Consider the following 12,766-nt stretch of genomic DNA (forward strand, 5'->3'; position numbering starts at 1 on the left):
GCTCGGGTCTGTGGAACCGGGAAGCTTCTGCAACGGCTACGACAGGGCATTTTCAGGTGTCAAACATGCCAGGTCCGTGGGTTCTTTCGGATAAAACGGTGTGCTGTCGGTAGGTCTGTTCAACGGCCCGTCCCGGCTCTTCGGCTCCAACCTGGTTCACCGGTTCGGCAGCACTTCCGACCGGGGATTCAGGTGAGACGGGAGCTAACCTGTGGTTTTCAAGCCAAACATTTGTGATCTGCGAATTTCCCATCCGGGCTGTCTGTGCAGCCGCCCCGAATCCGTCATCGAAGCCGCATGTTTCGTTCCCCACTTCACCGGATGACGTCACGCCCAATTTTGCAAAGGACTTGTCACGACCGAGCGGCGGCGACCTCCGAGTCGCAATTGGGACGGTTTTCGGTTCGTTCGTTCGCTGTCGAGCTCCCGGGACATGGGATGTTAGAGACCCGGTCTGGCCGAGGGGGATCTGCCAAAGTACCGCTGTTGCAGAGGCTAGATTACTTGGATGAATTGGTTGATGCACGATCAAAGTTAAGATCGAATCCATAGTGGGGTAGGATCCTCTCTGACGCTCACCTCGCCGGATATAAAGAGGGCTATGGAAGGCCACAGATCTAGTTTGCAGAAGTTCATCTAGCATCGTCCATCTCGTCGGTACTCGTCGCCACGGTCCAAACAACACAGCAGCTACTCAGCCCACCCGTACACTGAACGTCGAACGTATCCAAGTTTCCTTAACCGCAATCTAACATGGCCGGCAAACAACCTAAGGTCCTCGTCGTCCTCACCTCCCACGGCAAGCTCGGCGACACGGGCAAGCCAACAGGCTGGTACCTGGTGCGTTCTCCGTCATTCTTACTCCAATCGTCCGCGCAGCAGTCGTCTAACCTCTTTTCTCACCAAAAATCAAGCCCGAACTCGCGCACCCCCACGACGTCTTCACCAAGTCCAACGTCTCCCTCACCATCGCCTCCCCGCAGGGCGGCCCGGCCCCTCTAGACCCGTCCTCGGTCGAGGCCTTCTCCAAGGACCCCATCTGCACCGCCTTCCTGTCCAAGCACAAGTCCCTCTGGGAGTCGACCCAGCCCATCGAGAGCTTCCTCGGCCACGCCGACGAGTACGACGCCATCTTCTACCCGGGCGGCCACGGCCCCATGTTCGACCTCGCCGTCCACCCGGCCTCGCAGGCCCTGGCGCAGGAGTTCGCCGCCAAGGGCAAGGTGGTCGCGGCTGTCTGCCACGGCCCCGCGGCGCTGGTCGGGGTGAAGGCGCCCGGCGGGAAGGAGCTGTATCTGAAGGGGAAGAACGTGACGGGGTTCTCGAATGCAGAGGAGGTTGATGTGGGGCTGGACAAGGTGGTGCCGTTCTTGTTGGAGGATCGGATGATGGAGGCGGTGGGTAAGGAGGGCAAGTTCGAGAAGGCGGCCGAGAACTGGGGAGAGAAGGTGGTGGTGGATGGCAAGTTGATTACTGGGCAAAACCCGGCGAGTTCGAAGGGCGTGGCGGAGGCAATTGTGAAGGCTATTCCCTCGGCGTAAGAGAATGGGCTGGACCAAGGACCGGAATAGCTTTTTGTCGTTGCGGTTGTTTGCTATTGGAGACTACGCTGAAAAGATTGGGAGGAGTATGAAGGCTCGGTACCTCAAAGGTCGGCTAAAAGGCCCAATGAATTAACCCTCTGCTACCTCGCCATACAGGCTTGATTTGTCGCGATGTGTTCATTTTCTTTTCTGTTCCTGACAATTTCCTCGGCTACATATTACATATGAATAAGTAGAAAGTGAAAGACATTCACTAAGTAAACGGGTTACGCCATAAACCATAAATCAGGTCCTAATCATGATGCCTCTAGTCATGATGGGGCGTATCCATCCCAGTCCAACCTAATATCAGCGCGAAAACGCGCCTGAAAACAATCTACGCTTTTCCGACTCTTGCGTACTTCCGATACTCTAAAAACCAAGCCCAGCTGTTGCCCGAGAGCAACTGATCTATTCATGCGGGTAGTTCGTCGCGGCGTACAATTTGTCTTGCAGTTTCCAGGTAATATCAGACAAGAGGCATTCCAATGGGAAGAGAAGGCTTGTGGCGCCGTCCCGGTCACACTGCATGCAAGCTCCGCCGTGGGTTTCGCGGATCTCGGTCGCCCAAACAAACCTATCCTTATCGCTGTCGTCAGCGACGGCGTCGGGAGCCGTAATGATCTTGAGCGCGGTGATAACATCATGCAGCGAAATGTCACCAAGCTTGCCGTCTGGATGGAGACCCGACCGTAGGGAGAACTGCTGCAGGGCTGCCACGCTAGAGGAGTTGCAGCTGTTATTCTCGCAGGGCTGGTGGCGACAAAGCCGAGCCCAGGTATCGAGTAAGTCGGCGGTGGCAACAACGATGTTGGAGAGAACCGTCTGGCGAGCAGTCTTGATAATCTCTGCCGAGAACAGATCAGCCATAACTCGCAGTCCTATTAGGCACACTACAAGCACTCACCCACACTTCCCTTCCCAACAATGCCCACATCCACCTTCTCCCCGTCCGCCTTCACTAAGCCATCCTCCTCCTCAATCCGGCAACAGTATGCCAACCTCGCCGCGAAGAATCTGTATTCGTCAACCCATCCAAACACGCGGCACGCGCTCAGCGCCTTCTCCCATAGCCGCCCCCGCTCGACGTCCCCCACGTCGCCGCGCGCGCGACACTCGTCCACAAACGTTCCCATGCATACCTTCAGCCATTCCACCCAGCGCTCGCTCACGCCCAGCTGAGCGTGCATCGTCCCCAGCCGCCAGATGTCGTCGACGCTGAAGCCCTTGCCACCGAGCTCTTGGGGCGCATGTAAGACAGCCAGCAGAGACTGTAGCGCGTCGAGGTGCTGTTCTCGCTGCTCGGCCGAGAGACGCTGGAGGATGGGGATGGCCGTCTCGTCTGGGCTGAGGTGGCGGGACTGCCGCCAACATGCGAAGTCGTTGAGTAAGGCGGGCTCGACGAGCAGGGTGCGCGACGATTGGCCGAGGGTGATCCGGAGAGTGGCGTTCGCCCGCGGGGAGAGACGGGTGGGGAGCTGGAAGGACGGTGGAGGTGGAGCGCCGGGATGGTTGAGAGGGTTGGCTGATGCCGTGTTTCCGCCGGCGGCAGGCAGCTTCGGGGTCCGTCGGTCAGCAGCCATGGCGGGTTAAGAAGAATTGCGATCGGGACGAGCGTGTAATCTGTCGAGTCAAAAATGGGGAAACATGAGAAATGAGGTGTGAGGGATACAATGAAATCGAGTTAAGCTATAATACCGTGGCAAGATTCCTGGTCAAAATAGAATATTGCGGCGGATATGGAGAGGGAAGATAAATGAAATTTGGATCGCTTGAAAGGTGAAGTCATAGAATTAGCGAGGACATTTCTAGTCAGAAATGTTAGGTCAGAATAGTTAAGGTGAAGAAACAAAACGTAGACCGGACGAGATCAAGTTGTGAAAGACAAGCGGACACGCAATGTCCGGCCGCTATACTGGAGGAACTTCTCAGAAAGACTTGAGTGACCATGAGAATTCCCAGGCCTGTTAGCGAACTTGCTGAGGAAAGCTTCATTTAACAATACGTGTGAATGTTGGCCTGGAGTTTGGTAACTGATCCGCATGGGAAAATCTTGTCAATATGGGGCGATCCTAACCATTAACGTTATCTTAGCTATTTTATGAACTTGTAGATAACATTGCTTGCCCTTTGTCAGAAGACAATCATCAATAGTTGCGGTTGTGTCAGCCGAGCCAACTTGACAAGTTTCACCCCTTTATCTAGGAGAGAGTTGCTCAGAAGCAGACAAATTTTGCTACAAGCGCTCTGAACAAGCCAAATCCCTGGCCGCAGTGGATGTTACTATATCACCACACTCTGAGGCGGGGCGGAGCATTTCCCTGCGGTACGTGTGGAAGATCCCTTCTGATCTAGGTATAATAAGACAACAGACACTTTTTTTTTACCACTTCCACTGTTGTTACTGTATTTGATAAGCGAGTGCACCAGACAAGCGAATGCACCACTTTCTACCAACCAACAACAACTATCTTCAATTGCAACACATCAACACTACGAACCAACTACAATTACATCAGAAACAGCTGAATCAGACCCTTCTGCAACCTCTTGGCACGTACGGGCATTATAGCCAGGTTTACCGCACACACCACAGCACCGAACCTTCGTACGACCCCCCCCTGCACCACTACCATCCTGCTCCTTTTCTTGTGCCACCTCCCCCGCCACGGCCTCCTGGCCTGATTGATTCTGTATATCTTGTACTGCAAGCGATCCTCTATGCTGTACGCGTGTTCTTTTAGCTCTCCGGCGCTTGCTTAGTGCCTCGTTGGCCTTGCAGAGCGCAGAAACCTCTGACCGAAGGAGGGTCACCTCGTGCATCATAGCCGTTGTACTTTTCGTAAGCTGGTCCACAGCAGCCAACATCGACGTCGGGGAGCTATTTTGGTGGTTGGCAATACGAGTCTTAATAAGCGTTGACTGCGCGTTGGCTTCTTGAGGGTTGTGTGGCGTCTGGAATACCCAAGGTTGTGGTGTACCGGCCCGCGAGTTTAAGGGTATCAGCGTACGAAGCCGTACATCTAGCTTAGAAAGCACCCTCTCTGGATCGTACAGCACAAGGCCAGCACCTCTGAAGCCACCCTATATATTCTTCTCCGTTATAGAGGCGAAGAAGGCTTCGCGGAAGCTATAGAGGAACTCAAGCTTGGTCACGTAGGTGATATGCATCTGTATCAAGTCTTCAACCTAGCGACCGTATGCCTTCTTTAGCGGCCCAAAGCAGCCGATATCGAGTAGCTGGAGGAGGTAAGAGGAATACGGAGGCATATAGAGCGTAATAATATTGTTCTTCTGGCAATGGAGCTCGAATTCGGTCGAGTAGTGGCTCTCGTGGCCGTCGAGGATCAATAACCGGTATTTGCCCTTTACTCGGGGTGCTGTATAGTAGTCGAAGTGCTTGATCCAATCTAGGCCTACCTCATTGGTAGTCCAGCTATTATCGGTAGTTGCAATCCGCCATTCGCTTGAGAGGTCGCACTTAGTATACCAGTTGAGGAGGTAGTACTGCGCGGCCAAAATAATAAACGGAGGGATAGCCCAGCCGAGTGCGTTAACGCCTTGGATTACCGTCGCCTATTCACGGTTGCCAGGCTAGGCCAGCTTCGCCTTACCACGGCCATCCGAGGTAGTAACTACTATGCCCGCGCAGATGATGCCCATTATAAACCCCGTCTCGTCGAAGTTATAGATATCGTTATCGACAATACCGTACTTGGCCTTAGTATTCCATACAAGGGCAAACCAGTTGCCAATAACCTTTGGATCCTCATACTTAGCCCTTTGGTAATCATACCGACGTACCCAACGCTTTCGGATCTTTTTATAGCGTTGTACAAAGTTGTATGCCCAGCGTTTGCCAATAGGGGGCGCGTCGCGAACGCGTAGCAGTTGGTTGGCCATATCTTCAATACCATATATCTTAGCGGAAATCCTCGTGTATCCAGCTCGACGATGTATCGAACAATAGCCTCCTTTTCTTGATCTATAAGCTTGCGCGAATTGGCTGGAAGATCGCGTCGTGCAGGCTTGCCGTCGCGTCGTCGTAAGAGAGTTGTATAGTGCACGTTGTAGATCTTAGCCGCAGCTCGGAGGCTTAGATTTTTGTCCTTCTTAAGAGCTTCAAGGGCCAGGATCACCCTGGCTTCATTTGAAGTAGTAGGCATCTTGGGTTGCGTATCAAAAGTCGATGTTGCGTGGGGAGGTGGCGCGTCGCGTAGAAAGTGGTGCATTCGCTTATCTGGTGCACTCGCTTATCAAATACGTTACTGGTATGTGCGTTGTGATTAAGGATTTGCTAAGTAGAAGCACAAACAAAGTGACTAAACCGGTGTGCTTGATTTCTAGCGGCCCCATAAAAAGAAGTGCTTGGAAAAGAACAAGAAGTCATTACGTTAACGCGGATGCAAGGATGGCAATCATTATAGTGGGCAATACCAGCCATCACATATATTACCTGAAGTGGTAATGACATAACATTGGTCTTGCCATAACCATTTCAGGCTCCTCTCCTCCTCCTCCTCCCATTGGTTAGTGCAAAGCACCCAAAAGGACATCACAATGAGGCTGAATGGTAAGCTTGGATTTGAATGGCAATTCGTAATCCAGGCCTCAAACTTTGAACTGCCTGATAAGAGTTCCCGAATTCCAAATTATAAGATTTTCTAGGTGTTGTTTGCGGGAAAACATGCCAACTGTTTCAATGGATCTGGGTAAGGTATTCTACCATGTCCAAAGTCATCCCGTGTTTGTCGCCGTGTTGACACTTTGGCACTGTGTGTTTCGATGCGTGAAGGTCACACTGTCTGCCTCTGTTCCTCTGTTTGGCAAGCGCGAGAGAGGTCAAGGGAGCCCGTGCCTTCATATGTGACACCAGAGTGAAGTCATGTGGCAACCACACCAAGCTTTGTGGCACGTGAGTGGCTTCGAGCACTTGCAATTTGCAGACGTGCACGGGCCAGGTTGGAGGGGTATATTAGGGGCTGCTCCCCCCCCACTTTTTCCAACTCTTTTCTTCTTTTTCCTCAGCTCTCTTTGCCTTTTGGCTTAGATCAAGTGTAGTATCTGTTCTTTTCAGTTTAATCTCTGAAACTGCTCTACGGAGTAGAATCGTGATTATTCCAATTTTTGTCCCTCGGTGGTCTTCCCTCTGGGCTTGCCCATGGTCGACTGCCACAGTGTCCCTGGTATTACACTGCCTCCAGGCGACGCGAACCGCTACTTTTTCATTACAGTCTCGGGCATCGCTTGGGATGTGAAGAAGAAGAATTGATTATAAACAACTGCTCTCGGTCACGTTTATGCGGATCGAATGCGATCGCGGCAGTATCTGTCGGTTTGCCCCGCAACTCACCCCTGGCTGTTTGGGAGGAATGTCGCCATTTCTCGGTCACGGAAGAGTCTTAGAACTGCGAGCGGAGAAGCCATGGAACCTAATTGAGCACGAGGGCCGCGGCTAAGATTCAAAACCCCGCACATATGACCAGCCTAGTGCCCCTCGAGGTCATGGGTAGTCTGACTCTTCTAAGCCTTTGCCGCGACCCAGTGGTTGCATGTTGAAACCCCGAACATGGCAGATCAACCAGGTCTATGTGCGAGGAGGCCGTTTCCCGATACCAAATTTCCGAGAAAGCGGCCTACAGCTACGCCTGCATGCGACAATGGCAAGCCTTCGAGAGCGCACTTAGCAATCCTTGGACGCCGGAACGCCCTGATGGAGTGTAGGTCGTATCTCACGCGGAGGACTGTGTCCCTGTCTGACCTCTCTGTAGTGTGAACCTAAGTGTGGCCGAGAATGCTTTGATGCACCGGGAGGTCACCGAGTTCATTGCGAAGAATGTAAGCCACATTGGAAGCACAAAGAGGGGTTAAGATGGTCTCATCCTCCGTCCAGATCGCAGTCGATCCGGTTCGCCATCTCACCTATGGCTTGGGCCCAAAAGGGTCGCCACGGCTTAGGCAGGCCCTCGCTAGCTTTCTTAATTCCCACTTCCGGCCGAGAGAGCCTGCTAGATACGAAGACATGATCATCTTGTCTGGTGTCACTTCGGTAATAGATGCTCTCGCGTGGTCAATATGCAATGAGGGCGAAGGCATCATCATCCCGCAGCCTTTCTACTCAGGCTTTGCTGTGGACCTCCCGACGAGAGCGCGGGCCGTGGTTGTTCCAGCGTTGTTCCAGTCACTCGAGGGATACCAAGGGTTTGACGATATTTTCGACACCAGGATGAACATAAAAGCGTTAGAGGTGGCGTTGAAGGGAGCAGAACAAAGAGGGATCACTGTCAGGGCTGTGCTCCTAACTAAGTGCTGCGAACTCTATCTTGCATTTGTGGAATACTGACTGACAACCGGATCAGTCCTCACAACCCGCTTGGACGATGTTACGCAAGTCCTTCCGACAGCAGATCATGGATGCAGCTAACATTTCGTAGCCAGTCGAGACACTAAAGGAAATCGCGAGCTTTTGCGGACGCCACGGCCTCCATCTCATCAGTGATGAGATCTACGCAAATTCCTTCTTTGGGAATCCACAGGCGCAGAATAGAGTGGCGTTCAAATCTGTCCTCGCCCTGGACCTTGCTGATCGAATCGACTCACAGTTGGTCCATGTCACATACGGAGCGAGCAAAGACTTCTGCGCCAACGGCCTGCGCCTGGGCATGTTGTATACCAGGAACCAGGGGCTTCAGGCGGCGATCGCGAGCAGCAGGCACGTTCCCATCTTACAACGCGTTTGCTGCATGCTGACACGGGCCGGCAGTATGCTTGCATGGCCTCCGTACCTTATCCAGGAACTATGGGCTGCCATGCTGGAGGATGAGGATTTCATTAAGAACTTTTTGCAAGAAACCAGCAGCGCTTGACGGAGCAGTATGCTTTTGCGACTCAATTTTTGGATGAGCACGGAATCCCATACTATACGAACCCGTAAATCCGCCCTTCATTATCGACTCGTTGCTGAGGGAGACGAATTGGAGCTGACAAACACTGGCAGGACTGCGGGCATGTTCATTTGGATAGACCTTCGACGGTACTTGTATGGGTTGCGGGGCGGAAGTGGTCAGATACCCGACCTCTCCGTCCATCGGCTGTCGCACGAGCAAGAGAAGGAGTATCGGAGAAGAGAGGCAGCGATCGGCGATCGTTGCTTTGGAAACGGGGTCCCAATCGCACTTGGAACCAATTTTTTCACCGAAGAGTTGGGATGGTTTCGCCTCACCTTCACAGCCGCCCGCGATGCATTGGAAGTCGGACTCCAGAGGCTGCGGAAGACACTGCAAGATATCAAGGACATGGATTGGGAAGTGTCAGCGGGAAGCTGGGGGAGAGGTTGAATTAACAAGAGTGATTGGTTGATTTGTGTAGAGTACCCACGCGACGCGAGCGCGGGGCTTGCGGCAAGCTTCCTGGAGCTGCTTGTAATCTTATCTCCGACAATTGCATCACCTCCAAGGAACGGATCAAGAGGGGCTCCTCGTGCCCACCACTCAACGAATGTGACGACCATAATTCCAAGCCAACAAGCCGCAGTCGCCATACTCTGTCAAAATGGCCTACATCGCCCCAATCCATCGGCCCAGCAGTGTGCGGCATGCGCTGCTCAGCCATCTTCTGTCAGCCGATGAGGAGAGCCTGGTGCTTGCGTAAGCCACTGCCGTCTCTTCGTTTCCATCAACCGGCAATGGCTAACAAGATGGGCACAGAAAGGCTAATCGGCTAGAGATATGGCGGCTCTCCGAGGGCATGCTTGTGCTGGCTCATTCCAAGCTCGTCAACGGTACCATTTCGATCCTCCAGAAACTCCGACCAAAAGATTCGCAGACCGACCTGCTATTTGTCGGCACCGACCGGTTCGAGTACTTCACGCTGACATGGAACGCCCAAACATCGCAACTCGACACAATAGACCCCTTCAAGGACCCCGGAGAGCGGCACATGCGCGATTCGCAGAGCCAAGACCGGTGTCTAGTCGACCCGTCGGGGAGATATCTGGCAATGCACCTCTGGGAAGGGGTGTTGACGATCATGCGGCTGGGCAGCAGGAAGAACACGGCCATGACCCTGGAGTGGATGGACCAGGTGCGGCTATCCGAACTCTTCATCAAGGCGAGCACCTTCCTCTACACGGAAACCGGGCATCCGAAAGTTGCCTTTCTCTATCAGACCCGGTCCGATGCGAACGATTCCAAGCTGGCTGTTTACCGGCTCACGTCGGACGACCGTGATACAGTCCCCTCGCGCTTCGATGCCAACCGTGACAGGGAGATCGACATGGATATATCAGACGAGGGCGCAGCCATGCTTATACCCGTTCGGAAGGTAGAGGAGGAAGTAAAGCGACACAACGTGCGGAACGTCGAGTCGGCTAAAGCACACGTCGGCGGCCTAATAGTGGTGGGCGAGACGAGATTGCTTTACATTGACGAAGTCACAAAGACTACGGTAGAGTCGGCGCTGAAGGAGGCTTGCATCTTCGTGGCATGGGCCGAGTACGATGTGCTGCATTACCTGTTGGCCGACGACTACGGGAACCTGCATCTACTCTCAATCCTGACCGATGGAGTCGTTGTGACGGGCATGGACGTATCCAAAATCGGGAATACGTCCCGCGCCAGCAGTCTGGTCTACCTTGGGAACGACCTACTGTTTGTCGCCTCTCGTTATGGAAACAGCCAGTTGTTCCGGCTCAACCTCCTAAGTGACGATGACCAGTACATGTGCCTTGTCCAAACCCTCTCCAACATCGGCCCGATTTTGGACTTTGCTATTATGGACATGGGTAACAGGGGCGACGACGGCCAGCTGGGGAATGAGTACTCATCTGGCCAGGCCCGTATTGTTACCTGCAGTGGCGTACACAAGGACGGAACGCTTAGGAGTGTACGAAGCGGTGTCGGTCTTGAAGACGTGGGCGTTCTCGCGGACTTGGATTATTGTCGCGGCCTCTTCTCTCTCAGGTCTTACGGAGCATCAAAGACCGATACACTCGTCGTGTCATTTTTGACTGAGACACGCGTCTTTAGGTTCGATCCGCAAGGTGAGGTTGAGGAGGTTGAGTCATTCGCGGGCATGTCGCTCAATCACCAGACGTTGTTAGCTATGACTCTGTCACATGGGCAGCTTCTCCAGGTCACAGCGGCTGCTGCCACACTTCTCGACGCCGAGAGTGGCATCACGATAGCGTCGTGGGCACCGGAAGGAGAGAATAGCATCATCAACGCATCTGCAAACGTCAACTGGCTGTTGCTGTCCGTTGAAGGCACCGGCCTCGTGTCCCTGAGCATATCCAATGACCTCCAGGTCGTCCAAGAGAAGGACATCAGTGAACAAGACCAAATCGCATGCATTCATGTCGCTCCTGAGCTGCATGACGTCGCCGTGGTCGGTTTCTGGGCTTCCGGGACCGTGTCCATCATCGATCTGAATACCCTGGAACCCGTACATGGAGAGTCTCTCCGGACGTCCAAGGACGACGCTTCAATACCACGCGACCTCGCTCTCGTCCAGATTTTACCGCCTCAGATATCCGGGCCAACACTCTTCGTCGCCATGCAAGACGGCAACGTCATCACGTTCAACATCTCGCGAGACCTAATGCTCTCGGGGAGGAAACGGGTTATCCTGGGCACGAGGCAAGCCAGGTTCCACCTCCTTCCGCAGCCGGACGGCATCTTCAGCATCCTTGCAACGACAGAACATCCCAGCTTGATATACGGTTCCGAGGGAAGGATAATCTACTCGGCGGTGACAGCCGACCACGCGACTTACATCTGCCCCTTTGACGCAGAGGCTTTCCCCAATTGCGTCGTCCTAGCGACCGATTCGCAGATCAAGGTCTCCCAGATTGACCGCGAGAGACGGACGCACGTAAACACGCTGGAGATGGGGGAGATGATCCGCCGCATCGCCTACTCGCCAAAGGAGAAGGTCTTCGGCCTCGGATGCATCAGGAGGGAGCTCATCGACGGCGAAGAAATTGTGCAAAGCTCCTTTAAACTAGCCGACGAGATCGTTTTCGACAGAGTTGGCAAGGAGTTCCTGCTGGGCTCACCGTCCTACACGGAACTAGTTGAGTGCGTCATCCGCGCCGAGCTGCGCGACTCCTACGGCAACCCGGCGGAAAGATTCATCGTCGGCACCAGCTACCTACCTGACCCTGACATCGGGGCGGGTACCGAGTCCCGCGGCCGGATCCTCTTCTTCGGCGTCGACAGCGACAGGAACCCCTATCAGATCCTTAGCCACGAGCTCAAGGGCGGGTGTCGCGCCCTGGCAATTATGGACGGCAAGATTGTCGCGGCCCTGACCAAGACTGTCATCGTCTGTCAATACGAGGAGACGTCGACCACGACGGGCCAGCTCACTAGGCTGGCGTCGTACCGGTCGTCGACGTACCCTGCCGACATCACGGTCCAGGGCAACATGATTGCTGTGGCAGACCTGATGAAGTCAATGTCTCTAGTGGAATATGTCCCAGGTGGCGGTGTAAGTGAGAACAAGAGCTCGACAACGCCGAAGCTTGTGGAGCGGGGGAGGCACTACCAATCTGTGTGGGCGACGGCTGTGTGCCATGTGCAGGGCGATTCGTGGTTGGAGGCGGACGCGCAGGGGAATTTAGTGGTACTGAGGCGCAATTTGGAAGGAGTAACGGCTGAGGACAAGAAGAGGATGGAGGTGACGAGCGAGATGAACTTGGGTGAGATGGTGAATAGGATACGGGGGGTTACGGTCGAGACGACGCCGGGGGCGATGATCATTCCGAGGGCGTTTTTGGGGACAGTGAGTCAGCCCAAGACAAGGATGGTTCAACGAACTTTTAAACTGACAAGTTTTGCCACGATGCAGGTTGAAGGCGGCATCTACATGTTTGGGACTATTGCGCCACATGCACAGGATTTACTATTGCGGTTCCAGGCGAAACTGGCTGATGTTGTCCAGACGGCGGGGGGCATCGAGTTCAGGACATACAGGGCGTTTAGGAATGCGGAGCGCGAGGGAGACGGGCCATTCCGATTTTTGGATGGGGAGTTGCTAGAGTCGTTCTTGGATGTGGACGAAGATACTCAGGAGGTCATTTGCCAGGGACTGGGACCGAGTGTAGAGGACATGCGGAACATGGTAGAAGAGCTTCGGCGCATGCATTGATTGATGGGGAGGCCTGACTCAAAATGCAAAATGGA

At 53.9% G+C, this 12,766-nt stretch overlaps 4 protein-coding genes across 4 annotated transcripts; 3 read left to right on the top strand and 1 right to left on the bottom strand.

Moving 5' to 3' along the window:
* Positions 1–753: 753 nt before the first annotated feature.
* Positions 754–1,541, top strand: MFIFM68171_09762 (D-lactate dehydratase; the record flags this gene model as incomplete). Its single annotated transcript, XM_071065181.1, has 2 exons — positions 754–840; positions 915–1,541. The coding sequence occupies 2 exons, from the start codon at positions 754–756 to the stop codon at positions 1,539–1,541; spliced, it is 714 nt and encodes a 237-aa protein (XP_070921282.1).
* A 453-nt stretch (positions 1,542–1,994) lies between these two features.
* Positions 1,995–3,166, bottom strand: MFIFM68171_09763 (uncharacterized protein; the record flags this gene model as incomplete). Its single annotated transcript, XM_071065182.1, has 2 exons — positions 1,995–2,431; positions 2,491–3,166. The coding sequence occupies 2 exons, from the start codon at positions 3,164–3,166 to the stop codon at positions 1,995–1,997; spliced, it is 1,113 nt and encodes a 370-aa protein (XP_070921283.1).
* A 4,219-nt stretch (positions 3,167–7,385) lies between these two features.
* On the top strand, positions 7,386–8,920 carry MFIFM68171_09764 (1-aminocyclopropane-1-carboxylate synthase; the record flags this gene model as incomplete). Its single annotated transcript, XM_071065183.1, has 7 exons — positions 7,386–7,421; positions 7,477–7,889; positions 7,943–7,970; positions 8,018–8,295; positions 8,347–8,364; positions 8,433–8,513; positions 8,581–8,920. 7 exons carry the CDS (start codon positions 7,386–7,388, stop codon positions 8,918–8,920), a joined length of 1,194 nt encoding a protein of 397 aa, XP_070921284.1.
* Positions 8,921–9,134: 214 nt separating this feature from the next.
* On the top strand, positions 9,135–12,731 carry MFIFM68171_09765 (DNA damage-binding protein 1; the record flags this gene model as incomplete). The annotated part of the gene is made up of 3 exons (XM_071065184.1): positions 9,135–9,229; positions 9,290–12,365; positions 12,432–12,731. 3 exons carry the CDS (start codon positions 9,135–9,137, stop codon positions 12,729–12,731), a joined length of 3,471 nt encoding a protein of 1,156 aa, XP_070921285.1.
* Positions 12,732–12,766: the final 35 nt, after the last annotated feature.

This window comes from Madurella fahalii, assembly GCF_045866475.1.
Source record: "Madurella fahalii IFM 68171 DNA, scaffold_5, whole genome shotgun sequence".
In the NCBI taxonomy this organism is placed as follows: Eukaryota; Fungi; Ascomycota; class Sordariomycetes; order Sordariales; genus Madurella; species Madurella fahalii.